Source organism: Dendronephthya gigantea, unplaced genomic scaffold, assembly GCF_004324835.1.
Source record: "Dendronephthya gigantea isolate DGI-Jeju-01 unplaced genomic scaffold, DenGig_1.0 000096F, whole genome shotgun sequence".
NCBI lineage: Eukaryota > Metazoa > Cnidaria > Anthozoa > Malacalcyonacea > Nephtheidae > Dendronephthya > Dendronephthya gigantea.
This window is the reverse complement of record NW_021163106.1, coordinates 421,701-440,630: the sequence shown is the minus strand read 5'-3', so window position 1 is coordinate 440,630 and position 18,930 is coordinate 421,701. Positions and strand designations below refer to the sequence as shown.

Below are 18,930 nucleotides of genomic sequence, written 5' to 3'. Positions count from 1 at the left end.
TACATTTAATTGTACCTTTGTATCGAAACGAAAGTCGAAACAGTTTTTTAAAATTGTCTTCAATGAAATGAAGTATTCCGTTATGGATAACCGCTGATGCTTCTTTGTATCGCTGGCGTTTTATCATGGCATCCATGTGGCTTTAAAGTTTAATATATCTGTGCTAGACTAGCAGGCTAAACCGTGCCCAATCGATATGCTTGACGATCTATTCCTAAAACTAAACATTTAAGAAAGTCCGAATATTGGATAGTAGGATAATGGAAGGAGTAGGGCTGCCACATCAAGACCAAAATGAAGTGGTTCTGGCAATACACATTAGAGATTTTCTGCAAAAACAGGTAAATTTAATATTTAGCGAATCACCCCCTCCTTTACCTTTCCCCATCAACTCGTTTCCCAGAACTGTGAGAGTGATTTTATCTGCATGTTCTATAAACCAGTTTACAAAAGCTGGCCACCCATGTTGACCATGTAATCTCAGGCCAGCATTTTTTTGGATAGTATTGGACCATCCCAAAAAAGCCATAAAATATACTCAAACTTTACAATCATATACTGTAAGCACAGTTCTGGAAACTGAATCTATTTTATGTTTGCATATTTGTCAGTTATTGTTTACTTATAGCGTTGCATGGTTGACAAGATTGTTAAAGTTATAATTGTGTAAAAACCTTGTGAGTTTTTACAATGCTTTTGTATTTCACAGGTGAAAGTTTCAAAAGTACATGTTGATGGAGTTAGAAGGACAAGAAATGATTTTGTGGCAGGAGTTATTCAAGATTCTGGAGTATTAGCTGCTAAAACAATTGAGGAGGTACAATATATGACTTAATTCAAATGGTGAAATAGGTTTTTATTATACCCACACAGATTCTCCTGTAATATCTTATATGTAACATAATGCAATGTGTTTATATAGGTCCTTAAATGTACCCAGAAAGCTAAGTCAATATTTCAAGAATTAGGAATTTTTAAAACAGTGGATATTTGTTTAGACAAGGATGAAGGTAATCTTTAATAAAATTTGAGCAGTAATTAACTGTACAAAAGATTTTGTGCAGTGAAAAATACAATATCAATAATTTATTATTTTAAACATCTATTATATGGATAAGTACATGGGTATTATTGCCTGATTTGGCATCAATTGCATAGTACTGGTCAATTAGGTAAACTTTAAGTTCCAGGAAAAAGTACGTAGGTATATATATACTCATGATGCAGGACAGCCAGAGCCTTTCTAAAATAATGGTTATGAATTTCACCATTTCTTGCACAAAATGCACGTTTGTGCAGTGAAAAAATTTCTTTGAATAAGCTAGCTTGGCATTCTAATGAATTTTTTCAGAAAATGGTGGTGTTGAAGTAACAATGGATTGCAATGAATTTCTGATAGTTGGAGGCTCTGCTGGTACACAAGTTGGGACAAATGAAGGCAATATGGTGAGTCTGCCTACAATTTTGTACATATTTGCATCAATTACACAATTTTTTAGCTTTTGTTCGTATTAATTCTACTCCATCATGATCAATTGGCATATTTCAACACATAACATAAGTAATTTTAAAGGGTGGCTATCTCCCAAGCCAAATTAAAGCCATGCAAATTAAACTTCTGCTTAAAAAAATACACTCCTCAAGTTTGAAAGCATCTATGGCAAAGTCAAAATTGAATAAAAGATCAGATTAGACTACATATCTTATACCATGCCTGCCTTAATGATTTGATTAGACAACCTTTTTAATGATTTGATTAGACAAGTAATCCAATATGTCCAACAGCTGCAATTAATTGACTACAAGACTTTATTTCTTGCGTTTTTAACTCCCAAAGAGAGCAAGATTTATATAATAGGCAACCTAGCTCTGTCAGCCCGTCAATTAACTTCTGTAAACTGTCAAACCCTTAGCTGATGACGTTCTTCTATATATGACCTGCAGGTTGTAGGTGGCCGACTTATTAATGTATTTGGAAGAGCAGAGAATTTTACAGCTGATGTTTCAACAGGAACCAATACGAAAACTAGCTATCGCGTTGGGTTTATGAAACCAATCAGCAGAAGTTTGAATAAAAAGTAAGTCAACAGTGAGTTGTTTCTTGTAGACCTTGATCAGTATATTGTAATTTTGTTGTCTCAACTGAGATTTGCATCGCGCATCTTCCACTTCTTAAGCCGGTTTTCCACTAGCGATATTTTTCGCGCGAAGCGACTTTATTCCTTTGTGTTTGAGCAATTTGTTCCGGATGTTTGCATTTGAGAGCTCTGGAACAAAAGTAAAATGTCGATTCGCGCGAAAAATATCGCTAGTGGAAAACCGGCTTTACACTCGCCCCAAGAAAGCGTTGTATCCAGCGCTGTTGATCCTTTAATAATATTTACAAAGTTAGAATTCCTTTCAAAACTGTGAAATTAAACCCGGTTTCTCTCACACAATTAATAGAGGTAAAAGTGGAGTATTATTTTTTGGATCCAAATCGAGAAGCTACTGTAGCATGTCATTTCACAGAACCTGAGGATATTACCCAACGTATACTTCCTTTAAAACTCTTGTAATTTTCTTTGCTCTCTACTCCAGGTTTTCTTTGGATGCTCGGAAGTCTTTAATTGATTTCCCCTTCAGTTCATTCATGGAATCATCGCATAGCGTTACCGCAGACCTGTCCGTAAGTCACTAACTAGTTCACTCCAGATTTGACTGTAGGATTTTAGGGTTGAGGTTGATTTTAGCGGGTTAGGCGTATGGGAGTTAGTATTAAAGTTGAGATAAATAAATTACATCAATCACAGATGAAAGTTGTGGGCTGAACAATGTTATGCTGCATCACAATGACCGCACAAACATCGTTGCTATCAAATTAGAGAAATTTGTTTACGCTAGCAGGCGTGTAGTCAACACTATTTACTTTACTTATTATTCTATATAGCTCAGTAAGATAAACCTCGCCTTTGTTGGGATGAAAACTGTAAGAAATTTAAGAATCACGTGAAGTATAGGGGATATTTGATTTACTTGCAGTATATTGTCGTTATCAAAGACCTCAAATAGGATCAGCAAATTATACAGTAGCTATAATTTGATCACTAAAGCTTTCAAACGTCCCCAATTCCTCATGTATGAATTTCATGCCCTAGCTGTTATTTGTATTAAATGTAACTCTAAAGAAGGTATCCAGTAGCGCAGTCCTCTGGCATTATCTTGATCTGGCAAAAGAGGAGCTAGAATACGCATTAATTCAAACCGTAAACTCGAGTTTATATCTGTAGAACACAACCATGTAGCTACCTTTGTCTTACCCTTTCATGTTCAATATTTTGGCTCCACAGATCATTCACAGATCATTCTCAGAATGATTTTATTTTAATTTTAGTTTCCGTCCTGGCTTGGTTCACATTCAGTAACATGGGAAGGAGCTTGGAGAAGGATCATGGGAATCCCACCGCTGGCATCGTTTGATATAAGACAGCATGCTGGTCGTTCTCTCAAGTCTTCTGTAAAAGTAAGTTTGATATTTCCTCGAGCATTGTTTCGTCAGAGAGAATTCGCGAATATAGTGCATGTATACCCTACGAAGGAAAATTCCACCCGAAAAGGGGTAGGCAATGAATGTGGATATGTTACACTGTATGCTCTTTCTACTGGCAAAATTAATTTGATTAAAAGAAACATAGTTTTTGGTAGCTTGTGACAGGTCCAGCTACAAAGTCAAATTAAACACATTCTCAAATTCCGAAAAAGAAATCTGACTGGCCTCGCTTTCGAGCACAGGACCTCGCCACTGGTTTACAGGTTTCGAATAGGTCTTTTGGCTCTTGATTTGCGTTGTATATGGTGAGCAATTCAACGAAAGCCAATGTAGTAGTGCCTCATCAATAACAATCTTCATTGCATACATCTGAAGGTACATAATTGGATCCGTCAAAGTTGTATGGTGTGGATGCCCTACTGTATATACTGTATGCTTCCAGACATTCAGTCCCCTTCAAATTATTTCATATTACTAAATTTTCTTGTGTCTTCAACCTTAGTTTTCTTATCGTATTAATTTTATGGCTGGCATAAAGAACCCCTGGGAACACACGATATTAATTTCACTTTCATGTTGTTAACACGCACGAAAGTGATGAATAATATGTCGCCTCAAGTCTTATTGGCTAAACCTTTCAATTTGAGAAGAGTGCCATTTTGAACTGTTATGGTTTTTTTTCAAATACGACGAACTGTCTCCGTATCTCACATAATATTTGTTCGCTCTATATGGTTTTAAATTAATATATAATCTGGAGTCTGTCTCGTATTTCAGCATACACTGGTTATGGATGGACGAGATAATGGAGAGTTCCCAACTCAGGGACATTTCATTAAATTCTCTCAGGTAGCTATAGCTGTATGTACCAACCAAAATACAAAAAAGCAGTTGTACGGAAATATTCATAGACAACATTGCCGGTAAATTGAATCCACCATTTTAGGAAGAATTTCACACGCGATTGCAAAACATATAGGAAAGGCTGACTCCAAGGGCGCTTTTCTTTATACGGTAAAAACGGCCAGACCTAGCCTCCTCCGCAGGCATCTCTTATGTATTAAAAATTTATATATTTGGTTTGGGCTAGCTGCCCTAATAACCGAATATAATTTATACATAAGATATGCCTGCGAAGGAGGCTAGGCCAGACCGTTCCTGTTGTAATTTATATCAGACAGGGGCCAGTTGTATGAAAGCCGGATAGCGCTATCCACCGGATAGTAATCTTTTCAACCGTTCTAAAAATGCTTGAAAAGCGATAAAATTTTATTTTTGGAACCAGCAATTATTAAAGAGGATACTCGATTTAGGAATACTAAGATTTAATCAAAGTTAAAAAAAGTTATTTAATCAAAGTTAATCAAAGTTAAAAAAGATTTAATCAAAGATTGAAAAAAAAACACTATCCGGTGGATAGCGCTATCCGGCTTTCATACAATCGGTCCCAGATTTCTGGTATTTTAGAATGTTTCAAGAGTTCGGTATTCAACAATATCGTTATTTACATCTGCTTAGCGCGAAAAATACAGTCTCGCCACTATACTCTTAAAGAAATATTCTATTTTCATTCAAAATATGACGACTTGACCATATTTTGGCCGCGTAAAGGAGAGCGCCCCAAGATTGGATATAGACCAGTTGAAATGAGTCTTTTCTAATCGAACTAGCCATTACGTTCCGGTAACCAGACTGACCGTCATTTTAGAACTTCGTCATTTTCAGCCGTGATTTCATTTATGATGTAGTGACTTTAACTCCCGCGATAGAATTCCGTCAAACTAATACATCTCGTATAATCTTTTTCACCCACTTTCTACTAACAGGAATACTCAGGTCTACTTGGTGACGTGAATTTTATAAAGAGCGAAGGAGAGGTGAAATTATTTGGCAGTGGATCATGGGATTCGGTATGTGAATTGAATCTATGTTATGGTGCAACTGTGCATGCATCAAACTTTTTTCACGTCGACTTTGTCGTTCACGTCTGACGTCCTCATGCTAAATCTGCCTAATGCGGAGCTTTAGCAGTGACTACGAGTACAAAATTCGTCGTTTTTGTGGTAACTCAATGCTTTTGCCTACGCAATCTGACGAAAGTCGTAGTCGGGCTTTTGAATACGAAATTAATCAAGAAACTCGTACTCAAAAGCTCGACGGCGTAAGTAAACAACAAACAACACGCGAGGATGACGAATCTCGTACTCGTGGTCACTGCCATAGATAACTGAAGATGGACAGATGTCTTTCTCAGTAATGAAAATGTCCCGAGCCGGTGCGGAGCACCATGCGAGGGTACTAATTCCGCTCGGATATTTACACCCACGATGTGCAAATGCGAAATCAATGTTGTCCGCCATTATGCAATGGACCTCACGCCATGGACGGTCTTCTACGTTATGCGCATGCGCCAGTGTAAGCTACTAAGCTCTTGATTGGTCGAGACAAATATTTGTATTTTTAAACCTGCATAACTGTCATTTCGCAAAATTTGAAGAAACTTATAAATATATTTTCATACTATTTATATTTTCATAAATATGGAATATATATATATTTTTTAATTACATTAGAGGGAAACTCGAATGTGGTGAGGACTTTTTACGGTCTAACAAAAAAAAAGACTAAATTTTCGACCGAATTCAACGTGTATAATGAAGTCGGAAGATTTTACACTGGAAAATAAGACCCGGCACAGGTATAAAAAGTCATTATTATGCGCATCCGCTAGTGTTAACTACTAAGCTCTTGATTGGTCAAGACAAAAATTTTGTGTTTTAAAACGTCAATGAATAACTGTCATTTCGCAAAATTTTGATGAAATTTATAAATTTATATCTTCGTAAATATAGAATATATAGGTATTTTTAATTAAATTAGGGGGAAACTCGAATGAGGTCAGGACTTTTCACGGTTTAACAAATAACAAGACCAAATTTTCGACCGAATTCACCGTGTATAATGTAATAAGTCGGAAGATTTTATACTTGATAATATTTCATCCGGCACAGCTTTAAAAAGTAATTCTTTTGCGCTAAACACAACCTTAATATTCTCAAATGTATTTCACTATAAATCTGAATGTGTTGTTATTTAAGTATATAGTTAGTTAAGTATATTGTTATTATAGGGTTATAAAAATAGTCACTAGAGAGGAACAACTGAACAGTTGAGGGAAGTGGTTTCGCCCTTGGCAACATGGTAAAACCACAGATAGCTAACAATGCATAGATACGCAAAGGTAGTGGTAGGTAGATAGGCTGTGGTCAACCAAGCGAGGAACTAATGTAGATTAGGGGGAATTATTGTTAGTCAAATGCGTCAGCACTGACCTTCCTCTGAGAAACAAACTTCTCATGGTTGAAACAGCAGACAGTGCAAATAAATCTTGCTTGCGCTTACATTTCCTCGCAAGAAAATGATTTCGAGTAGTTGATAGTTTCCTCAGTGGATATGAGTATATCACAGCTGGCTCTCCGTGGAATGAAAAAAATTTACTTGAAATTGGTTATAACTGTCGTTTTGTTCTTATCATAGCCACTTTAACATCGCTATTTATGTTACGTTATGTTACGTATTTATGTTACGTATTATCTGAGCTACTCAAGGTATAGGTTACCTTTCATGGGAAGTGTTTATACGTAAAATCGTATTGAGAACGCCCTGTCATAGAATCACATTTCAAAGAATTTTAAAAGGAATTTTTTAAAGTGTATCTCAATTTAAATTTTAATTTAAACATACCAACTTTTTGAGTTGTTTCTACCAATTCCAGATAAATCGCTCTAATATGTGATACGTATGATATCTTTACTGGAAATCTTTTCCAGCAATGTTATATTTCATGGTAATTAATAATTAAAATAATTTATTATAACACTGACTATAGATGAGTAACTTAACTTCCAGAAAAAGGTAAGAATCTTGTCGCATTTCTGCCATTACAGAGCTTCCACGTTCAGAAAAATATTTCCATACTTTTCTCAATTTCTTTTTCTCACATACCACCAAGCATGTACCCTCCAAAACCAAAACCTCCAACCCACATAGATTTTCTAACAATCCCTACCATCCCTAAGCTTAACTAATATCGTTTAACCGAAGCGAAGGGTTGCTGCATGCATGTATTTCTAGTTTATATATCAATTAAGAGCCAAAAAATTACTACTAAAACGGTAGAAATAGTAAAAAATTCACCAGCATTGTGTATAACGTGACATTTAGGGAAAATTCGAGGACAAAAATAATCTATTATTACACTTTTGATAATACGTATTCTGTGTCACTGCTAAAGCTCCCTAGTGATTACTTAAAGTCAAAGTTCGAGTGTTTTACCACGGTCACTCACGCAGGTGCTCACATTACAGACACATAGTCAAGAGCATATTCATTAGAACATATTGCGTTACGAATTTTTTTTGCCAATTTAACAAGGCAAAAAACCCCTGTTGTTTCAAACCATTTCAATTCCTAATCTATAATGATGCATAGTACTTTTTTGTTATGCCGTAAACGCAGATGCGGCTCAAGCATTTGGGAGAAAAAATTCCAGTTTTTAATTAAAAATTTAAATTTGATTTAAAATCCGAGTTTGCACTATTTTACATCTGGATGTATTCATTTCATGAAACATGCATGATGATATTTGGAATTTTTGCAAAAGTAATTAAACTACCATAATTGTCGATCTCATGCACTAATAATTCAGTCATGAAAGACCATCACGCATCATTTCTGACTGTTTGCATACTCATGCTGACGTTTTCGATCGCTTTAGTATGTCTTTTCACGAAGAATTCGAAAGCAGAAGAAAGTATTCCTTATTCCTTAATCCTCGACCAGGCAGGTCAACAGGCTGTCAAAAAAAACCACCCGGGTTAATGTGTGTATATCTCTATAGCTGTATTTGTATAATGGTTAAATCGTCAAAAAAACTCGTGCACTTAATGCGGTCTAGAAACCCGAATCCCGCTCCGACTCTGAGACAATGATTTTTTAGTTGTTCTCTCTGCAGTGTTTTATACGTGTGTCTCTTGTGCATGCATCACAACCACGGAATCGCCACTGTCTACACACCAGATATTACAGACAAAGCACAATCTGATGATGGCTTTCAACTCGATCAAATAACATATTCTCTAAAAGAAACCTAATGCATGGACGAGATGCTTTCATTCAGTTCTATTATACCTTGACACCGTTTACGCTCGGATCCGCTTCGAATGTCCTGACTTACTCCGTTTCCGTTAACAGGCGATTGTAGCTAATATTTGTAATAAAATGTATTTTGGCTCCCTCAGTTCAAAAGACTATACACATTTATATATAAGCACTGATTCTAAAAATTTTAAAAATTGAGTTCATCAAAGTCTCGAATTTCTTCTCACAAGAAAGCTAATCAATGCATGAGGAAAAAATTCTCATTTTGTTATATCGTCTCACTATAAATCATTTGCTATATACTGTGTATATTAAGTTACAGTGATTATAAAGTTTAATTGCTTTATTTTATGCCTTATTATCGGCGAAAAAGATTTTATGTCCTTCGACCATACTGTCGTAGAATTTGGTAAAGGCTTTTGGCACGGCCCGTGCAAATAGGCATTGCATACCTCTTGAAGGCACATTGCCGTTGTAGAGATTATGCGATAGAGCAAATATGGTACAGCTGTGATCAGGATCGCTTTCGTTTGCCGTTGCAATTACAAATTGACCGCCGTTTGTCCCTCTCACATATGGCCCTTCGTTTGCTGGTTTGGACTTGTGTGAAGCGTTGATGTACGGGATGAGATACGCTGGTTTATCATACCACTCCACTTCTATACCTGGGGTTGTGAACAGCATAAACTCTCGATCCCAAAGAGGCCAAGGCATTTCCACTCTGTTATACAGCACATATCCCCCACCATCGGGATATTCCTCCAATATTTCATTGCCGACGAATGCTTTGTCCCACTGAACGCGAAATTCCATATTCTTAGGATTCGAAATCTCGATGAATTGTTGAACCGTCAAGGGCAGTTGATATTTCACCAAAACTTTTGTCGGTATTTCTTCGCTCGGAAAGTTTTTGATCCAAAATGTTGCTTTGCCTTTCTCCTTGTATATCTCACACCAGCCTCCTTTCTGAAGATCCTCGTGATACCATTTCGCTTGCGCTAACACTTCCTCGCAAGAAAATGATTTCGAGTAGTTGATAGTTTCCTCAGTGGACATGATTATATCACAGCTGGCTCTCCGTGGAATGAATAAAATCTACTTGAAATTGTTTATAACTGTCGTTTCGTTCCTATCATAGCCACTTTGACATCGCTATTTATGTTACGTTATTTTACGTATTTATGTTACGTATTATCTGAGCTACTCAAGGTATAGGTTACCTTTCATGGGAAGTGTTTATACGTAAAAACGGATAGAGAACGTCCTGTCATAGAATCACATTTCAAAGAATTTAAAAAGGATTTTTTGAAAGTGCATGTGAATTTAAATTTTAATTTAAACATACCAACTTTTTGAGTTGTTGCTACCAATTCCAGATAAATCGCTCTAATATGTGATACGTATGATATCTTTATTAGAACTCTTTTCCAGCAATTAACGAGTCTATTAAGTTATAATAGTCCTTCAACTACTGATTGGTCCATTCTCGTTTTCTTTAGTAACGGGGTAGCAACGGAACCGGCAATGAAAATTAAGTGTAATTGAGTTGTTTAAAAAGTCGCTTTTGAGCATCTCCTCGTCACAACTATCAACTGAATGGTAAATAATTGGAAGTTCTCTTTTCTGTATGGATTCTATCTTTTTGCGTTCGACGAAGGTGACGTCATGGCTGAAAGCTATGTCGTTTTTAGATTTTTGTGTGGCATTTGCCTCGCTTTCGTGTTTTTTCGTTTGCTTCCCCTGCCGAATTTCGTATCGCGTCCTAATTTCGCGTGCTTTCCGTATTTTGTTATTGTTTAGGAGTTAGAACCGAGCAATTGGGCTTTTGTATTCGCCTGTTTCATTAAGAAGTTGTAGGAATTGTAAAGATTATTTTGATTTTGAAGTGTTTGAAATATCAGTGAAAATTCTTATCAAAGCATCAGGAATCTATCTTGCAGTGTTTTAACGATGAGAAATCCGATCACCGAACGCACTCGCTAATCTTTGATTACTTCTAGTTGCATTAATATTTATGTATCGCTGGTCATATTGGTACCGCATATTCCAACACGGGTCAGATGGTAGGCCTAGAGTTAGGTACACCTTCACACCTTCATTTTTGCCTAACGCCAGCTCTACAAAGAGCACATAGAGAATATAGCTTCTTACACAAGCTTTTTTGTATATATAGTCAACATAATCAACTTGAGGTCCTCTCTTAGTTTCACTCCAAGTAGTTTATAGCTAGATACTCTCACTACTCTCTACAGTTCTCCCTATAACAAGGGTTTTTTCCCGGGCAGTACCTAGTTTGAAATCTACGACACCCGTGGCATGTTAGATTTAATTTGTCGTTTAGCTAAACTTTTCAATTTACGTATCTAAAATGTCTGTGTGATAGTCTATATCCCCAGTAGAAAGGACGTAAATGTGCTCCTTGGACTAATTTTTGACAAATATATTGGATCATGGGCGTTTTCCTGTAGGTTGAGCTGTTTCCGATCTTTCTTCCTGTCGCTGTCTTTCTGAAATGAGCAGTTCCAATCTCTTGGCTTGTTATACCAGCCTAATGTTTTTCCTTGGCTTTTCAATTGTTCACGAAACTCAGAATTCTGACCGATACTCGCAGATGGTTCCGTCGTGATATTGTCTGACCATTTCTCGTGATCATCCAACCTTTCCGAACCGTTCCACCACGAGGCTATGCATATCTTCTGACTTTGTGGGTACGTGTATCCACGGGTACGTGTATCCACAATATTTCTGGGTGTTGCTTTTAGCCGCCCGAAAATCGTAGGTTTTTGGAGATTCTGACGTGCGTTCTTACATTTTTCACCAGCGAAACATCATATTCTTTAGGATTCGAAATCTCAATCACAACGGCAATTGGTATTTGAACAAAACTTTTGTCGGGTTTTTTTTCGCTGGGAAAGTTTTTGATCCAAAATGTTGCTTTACCTACTTCATTGTATATTTCACGCCAGCCTCCTTTCTGAAGCTCCTCATGATACCATTTACGCTTTTAATGCATAATAGACCAACTTACGATCTAGGTAACAAATTAAGAAGGAAATAAATCACTACAGCTAAAAGGAACATACAAAAATTAGTATAATTGGCAAGTTTGGCTGCAAAATGCCAAGTATTACGGAAAATATAGCCATGCAAAGTAGCCAATTTTGCATACTTTTTTACTTCGGCCGGAACTAATTTAGTTACATACTTCCGGCCGTAGTAAAAAGTATACAAAATTGCCAACTTCACATGGCTATATTTTCCGCACTTTACAATATTTTGCAGCCTAACTTGGTAATTTTACTAAATTTAGTATGCACTTTTCAAAATTTCCTTTTTGTTTTCTAAATCGAAAGTTTCTCTATTATGCAAAAGCTCCGTTGCTGTATTAAAACTCATTTTTACAAGCTGTTATGACTAGAGTGCTTCTACTTCCACAAAATTACTTCCATACTTCTTTTCTCACATACCACGTACCATCCAAACCCCCTAAGCCACATAAATTTTCTACCTATCATGTTATAGCATCCCTAATTTTTTTTCGTTTAACAAAGGCAAGGGCTTTCTACGCGTATGTATTTTTAGTACGGGAATTTAATTACAGCGTCCAAAGGATGGTAGCTAAATTTTTCGTCACACCGCATGAAGTTTATTTGTTTTGCGAGTGCATTCTCGTGCTGGCCGAGTCTTAAATAAACTTCCTATAGTGCATCCTGCATTTCCCTTTTCGATTCAGCTTGATTTAAAGAGATAATATACGTGCACATGTATATTATAGTTGTATTTTTCCGGCACTGCCCGGCTCGTTATATTATAGTTGTCTTTCGTTTTGATTGACCATGACACTGTCTCACTAGCTAATAATCTCTATACGCATTTCGAACGGTTGAAGATTATCTATGGCGACGTGTTTTTTTCATTTCAGATATTTTCGATGACGGCAAAGGCAGGATTTCTGAAATCGTTTTCTGAGAAATCTCATATAAATGACAGGTTAGTTGTTTGTTTGGGAGTAAAGAGCTGGCAAGCAGGTAGCATTATATACTTTTAGGATTTTTGACCGCCTGAAGGAAGAAAACGTAACAATCTGAGATCAAATTAAAAAGACGAAGGAACTTTTATGCTTAGATATGAATAAAAAACGCATATATACATGTTTTTTTTAAATTAAGTATTTACCTATACCTGTATCGAGCGAGGTTGGAAAATTTTATATACTTTTGTATTATGGGCGGGACTGTTTTACTAAATTAGTTCCTCCCTTCCTCCAGCGTATTTCAATACTATACAAAAGTATACAAAAATTGGCTACTTCACAAGGCTATATTTGCCGTACTACTTCACATTTTGCAGCTAAACTTGGCAATTATACTATGGCAAGTATGCCACTTGGCAAGTATGCTCTTTTTAGCTGTGGTCATTTATTTCCTTCTTGTTACCTAGATCATAAGTGGGTCTATTATGCAAATGGTCCATTTATACAAAATTAATTTTAACAACTTTACACGGCGATACTTTTCAGTTTTCACACGTCTCCATATTTTGCAACCGAGTTTTCCTGTCTTACTAATTGGGGACGCCTTTCTAGCTTTCACTGAAGAATTTTCCTAGTTTTGACTGAATGGTCCATTCAACTTTTTACGTATTTTTCTCCTTGTCTAATAGATTTTTCCTTGGTGGACCGCTTTCAATACGAGGTTTTAAAACGTTTGGAATAGGGCCAAGACGACAAAGTGAGTTAGTATGCATGGCTCGTTTGGTGCCTAAACGATTAATTTTCAGGTTTAAATGACACTATCTCACTTAGAAGAAATATATTAAGGTTAATGACTGTTGCGAAATGTTTCCAAAAATGTTGTAGTAGCTATGTATTATAATTATTTGCATTTTCCGCCCCTCAAAATAGTTGCACCTATTCTCAACAGTAATAATTCCTTATAGTTCTCATACGTTTTATATTGCCTTCTGTTCCGACAGGTGACTCATTGGGTGGAGACATGTACTGGTCGTTAGGCCTTCATCTCTACACACCTCTGCCATTTAGACCTGGCGGCTTCGCAGAAAGATTTCGAACACACATTTTTGCCACCGGTGGAAATATAACACAATTTACGGAAGGTATGACGAACCTGCAAATAACTTTATCTCTCCACTGTTTTAGACAATCTACAAACACTCAACGAGACATCTTTAAAATGTTCATTTTTTGGTTTTATATTATTCTATTTTAGTTTTTTGCCCCAGCACCGGCCATATTTATTTATACAATCTCTCCACTCTTACGTGCTGAAAAATCCACTTTTTATTTTGTCTGCAACATGTTTCGGCTAGATTACCGCGATATACTCTGGATCAATTTGAAAATGAAATTTATTGGTTTATAAAGTATACCACTCCAAACACTGTGTAATTGTCAGAGAAATAATGAAATATCATGTCTTCAATATATTCAACGCATAATAGAGATCAAAATATGAGATATGAGATCAAAGTGTTCACTTTTGAAAATGAAATTTTAAGCCACGTGGTAAGCTTAAGCCTCTTTGGGGAGAAGTTCATTTAATCTCACCCATAAAAAGTATGAATATATGTAGAAAGCAATGGGGCGCAATTTTTCATCCCCTAAAGTAGCGCCTATTCCTGCTGGGAAGAGACATTTTGCTGAACATAAACTGTTTTAATATTCATGACCATTTACCATTAATCGTGTGAAAAGTTGAAACTGATAGAACTTAAAATATTTATAGTAATTTAAATATTGATGGTACTTGTCATCATGTTTTATCCTACTTCAACAATCCCTGAAAGCATTGTGATAGAAGGTTTAGAATAGATTATCCTGAATTAAGCGACTTTCCTAAGTGAGGTCGCAGAGTATGTAAAATGTTATAGAAAAATGTGCTGCGCAAATTTTGATGACCAAACCCTCCAATTTTAGCGAATTTGAGATGCTTTCTAGCTTGTGAATTTCCTTAACTATATTATTATTTTCTATTTCTGGTTTTCCATGAGGGAAATGGTTTAATTAATTATTGCCTACTTTAAAAATTCTAGCCATCCCTTGGAAGAAACGAATGGAATATTTAGGTGAAAACGTTCGATGGTCGTATGGAGCAGGTCTTGTATTGCTGGCAGGGATAGCACGGTTTGAGTTGAACTACTGCATTTTAGGATGGAATTCTCTCACTGACAGGTAAGAATTTCGTAAGTCACATATTTTTTGAAGTTGTAAGATGGAAGTCTATTTTACAAACATCCACAGTTAGTAGAAGGGACTAGTTATAGGGTAGAAGGGGACTGACTTCCTAATCAGTTGAACGCTAATAAGTATGTATACTCACACGGCTAGGTTTAGCTGTTCATCGAAACTGGGTTCCAGTAACGCCCATCACACGTTAACAAGCCTCAGGGCGCTGTTCTCAATTCCACGGGCGCTGTTCTCTTAAAATGCAAAATTTTTCGCCTGTTTCTTTTGACCGCTTTAGTATAAATTAATTTTGTTCGATTGCTCACAATTCAGAAGAAGCAATTCGCTTGAAAATTTCGCCCATCGTGCATGAAACTGAAGAATTAAACATAAAAAAGCACTTAGGCAGCAGGATTGCGTCATAATTTATCATTCCACCATCTTGTTATCAAATTATGCCTTTTTTATAGTATTAACCCTGGCCTGCAGTTTGGTGTGGGTATAAACGACGTGTAGCAAGATATTATTACTAAATATGTATATTTAAAGAATATTTTAAATTTTGTACAAAAAATACCAGAAATTAAGCCTTATTTGTATTGCTATTAATTTTGTCGGCCTCTACAGTGTATATAATAAAAGTTTACACTTGCATGGTAAATGTCTTCTAGGCGTGCGCGCACCCATGCATCGTTTAGGAAATCTTTTTTGTATGTGTCTATAGACACTTACTGTATAGAAAGTTTAAAAGGTTTTTTTAAACCGTGTTTTAACAGGCAATTTAATTAACGGCTTCCGCACAAAAATAGGCGAGGGGCAGAGTTGGTAGATATGCAAATATTTGAGGCCAAAATGTCATTAGTGCTATCAAGAAAACAAAGAAAACGAAAGGCAAAGACAAAGGAAACAAAGAACTAGTGTGATGTTGTTCGGCCTCAAATATGCAGCTATCTGCCCCCTGGCGAGGGGACAAAAATATGCAATATCTTTCATAAGTTATTCAAGTTTTAGAGAATTTAGCGCTTCATTCATGCACGACTAATTTTTTTCCGGCTTAAAGTTTATTAGTCTCAGATGTGACTAATTTGCGTACATTATAAAATCACGTTTGACTTCCATTTCCCAACGTTTCAGAGGCTGCTGGTTTTATGACAAATGCAAATTGACACAGCTGAAAGTCACGACTTGAAAGTCGTCAAAAACCAGACTTGAAACGTTTTAGGGCAAACATGCCCTAAAGTAAACATCTTAACTTCGCGCGCTCGCTTACGCCTCCACCACATTGTCTGAAACTTTAATAACTTACTGAGACATATTTTATATTCTAGACCTGTCAGGTTAAACTGCATTTTTAGTCACATATCCATTTTTGTGCGCAAACTAGTCTAAAATTGACTATTTAAACACTCTTTTAAGTACTCTAACTACTCGCACATACTAAAAATTTAATCTAACCATGCGTGCGCGCGTACGCCTGGAAGATATTTCCAAAGTTTGTACTCAGACTTAAAAATAGTTTAATGCACATGGATGTTAAACATCTAAATGTTTGGTTAAACGACCATATAGAATTTGATGCAAGGTACAATAGATTGTGTCTAAAGCAACTGTTGCCACAGCAACAACGCGACATTGCAAAATGGCCTCCAAATTCATTTCACTCGCTCCCTCGTTCTTAGACGCTTTGCTTCAAAAAGATTTCGTGAAGTCACTATACAAAAAGTTTACATGAAGCCATTATACTAAAAGTTTATATGAAGTAATTCCTTGATGTTGTGAGCGCGCAAAGGGAGATGGGACGTGTGTGGTGTTACTTCTTTTAAACTTTTCCAATAACGATTTTGAAAAATGTTTCAGAAGTAAAGCGCGTGGTGACGAGGCAGTTTTGATGTGTTTGTATCGCAAACGACGATGAAGTTGCTCTATCGATTTTTGATAAGGTTTGCGATTATTTACGCGCGAATAATCATCTCTAAATAGAAAAAAATGCCCACTAATTTTTAAACCATTTCTATCAACGAAGCTTCTATAAGGTAAATATTAACAATGAAACTGTATGGCGGTAATAAAACTATAACCGTTATTTTGAAACGAGTCAGTGCTATAAAAATGTTGCTATACTGTTGCTATACTATACCTTCAGTCGAAAGATCATAGATACGTTCATAACTTATAAATTTTCGTCCTTTTGCTAAACAATTGGAAACGTACATTTATATTAACCAACCATTTCCAAGAAACTAAAATGTGTATTTAACCATTCTCAAGAAACTGCGGAAGCCTAGGGAAAGATGATTTAACCTAATTCAGTCTTAAAATATTCATAACGTATTAGAAGCAACAGAGCTTTGAATACACGAAACCAAGGCGCCCGTAGCTAGAAGCTTATTTGTGGGGGTGGATGCATCTTCATATTCTTACGCTGTGTGATATAACATGAATATGTGAATATATGCAGCTGCCACCCACCAACCCCCAAAATCGTATCTTCATATATCTAAATTTTCATATCTTGCTTAGTTCTTGGACTGGGATTAACGTGCAGTTTTAAAAAAACATAATTAACTTTTAACTATATAGTGACACAACAACCAATGAGTTGACTACGATTTAACTAAACAAAATGTTTTTAGCAGTTTTATACAACCGGCCCCAGTCCGCTATCTTGTCTTAAAGTTCGATCTCATTAAATGACGTCACAACCAAGGAAAAATTGTAAACGTGTGCAAATTTTAACACAAATGTGGAATGCTCTTGTAGCAGGAACAATACCGATGAATATACATACGCAACCACAAAATATTCATGCATGAATAATAGCTTTGTATTCGATCACAAAAGATCGAATACTCGTGAATATTTATACATATCATATGTGGTTGCACATATACCATTTATCTACGAAAAACGTTTTACGCCCTTCGATCATACTGTCGTAGAATTTGGTAGGCTTCTGGCACGGCCCGTGAAAATAGGCATTGAAAATAGGCATTGCATTCTTCTTGAAGGCACGTTGCCGTTGTAAAGATTAGGCGATAAACCAAATACGATACAGGCGTACAGCTGTGATCAGGTTCCCCCTGGTTTGCCGTTGCAATTACAAATTGATCGCTATTTGTCCCTCTTAACATATGGCCCTTCGTTTGCTGGTTTGGACTATTGTGAAGCGTTGATATACGGGATGAGATACGCTTGTTTCTCATACCACTCCACTTCTATAGCCGAGATTGCGAACAGGAGAAACTCTCGATCCCAAAGAGGCCATGGCATTTCCACTCTGTTATACACCAAATACCCCCCGCCATCAGGATATTCCTCCAATTTTCGTTATGTTAGGTAGAACGGTATCATAACTAGTAGGTAGAACGGCTAAAACATGCTTCCCAAGGAGTGAATCTTTAACGCTATCTCTTGGCTCGCGCTTAATAAACAGTTGGCGTTCCTCGACTTTCGAAAATAATTTAGTTTTAGCAGAGCGGAGCGACCGCTATCGTAAATAAATTCCGCCAAGAACAGAAGCCTACAAATTTGAACGTTACAAATTAAAAATATGTACTAGTGATTGACAGCGGTATATATTCGCAGCAATGCAATCATCAGTTCCCGTCCACCAATGGACGGGGTTTCTAAAATACATAATTCTCTGAATTTAGGGACCGCCTGTCATGCAGACTAGGGTTACGTCAGCACCTGCGTACGCTGCTTAAAGATCAAAACTTTGCAATATAAGTTGCGGTTTTTTATACACCCGTAATCCGTACGTAAGGTATACAACATATTCATACGATCACATGCAAGTTTCACAACTTCAGTTTAACTTCTTCTACGGTATCTCTGTCCCCCAGAACTTGGCAAATCATTTTAAAACAATCTCGCTATCATCCTTTTTATAAAATTACGCTTCGAAATGGCTAATTTTGATGTCGTGACAACATATGCAAATCCGGTATATATATCAATACACATCTAATGAATTCCTCTCTCTATATAGAAGTATGCATGCATGTTATTATTTAAAAATTCTGACAGCATTTCAGCAGCCGTTTTGTCGCTCTTT

The 18,930-nt window shown here is 36.4% G+C and overlaps 1 protein-coding gene across 1 annotated transcript; it reads left to right on the top strand.

The window, feature by feature from the left end:
• Positions 1–85: 85 nt before the first annotated feature.
• LOC114533996 (sorting and assembly machinery component 50 homolog A-like) lies at positions 86–17,591 on the top strand. The gene is made up of 14 exons (XM_028555635.1): positions 86–341; positions 710–817; positions 923–1,010; positions 1,352–1,446; positions 1,945–2,078; positions 2,581–2,668; positions 3,374–3,502; positions 4,307–4,378; positions 5,356–5,439; positions 12,612–12,679; positions 13,352–13,419; positions 13,664–13,804; positions 14,741–14,879; positions 15,344–17,591. Exons 1-14 carry the CDS (start codon positions 261–263, stop codon positions 15,387–15,389), a joined length of 1,341 nt encoding a protein of 446 aa, XP_028411436.1. The 5' UTR covers positions 86–260; the 3' UTR covers positions 15,390–17,591.
• The last annotated feature ends 1,339 nt before the right edge of the window (positions 17,592–18,930 follow it).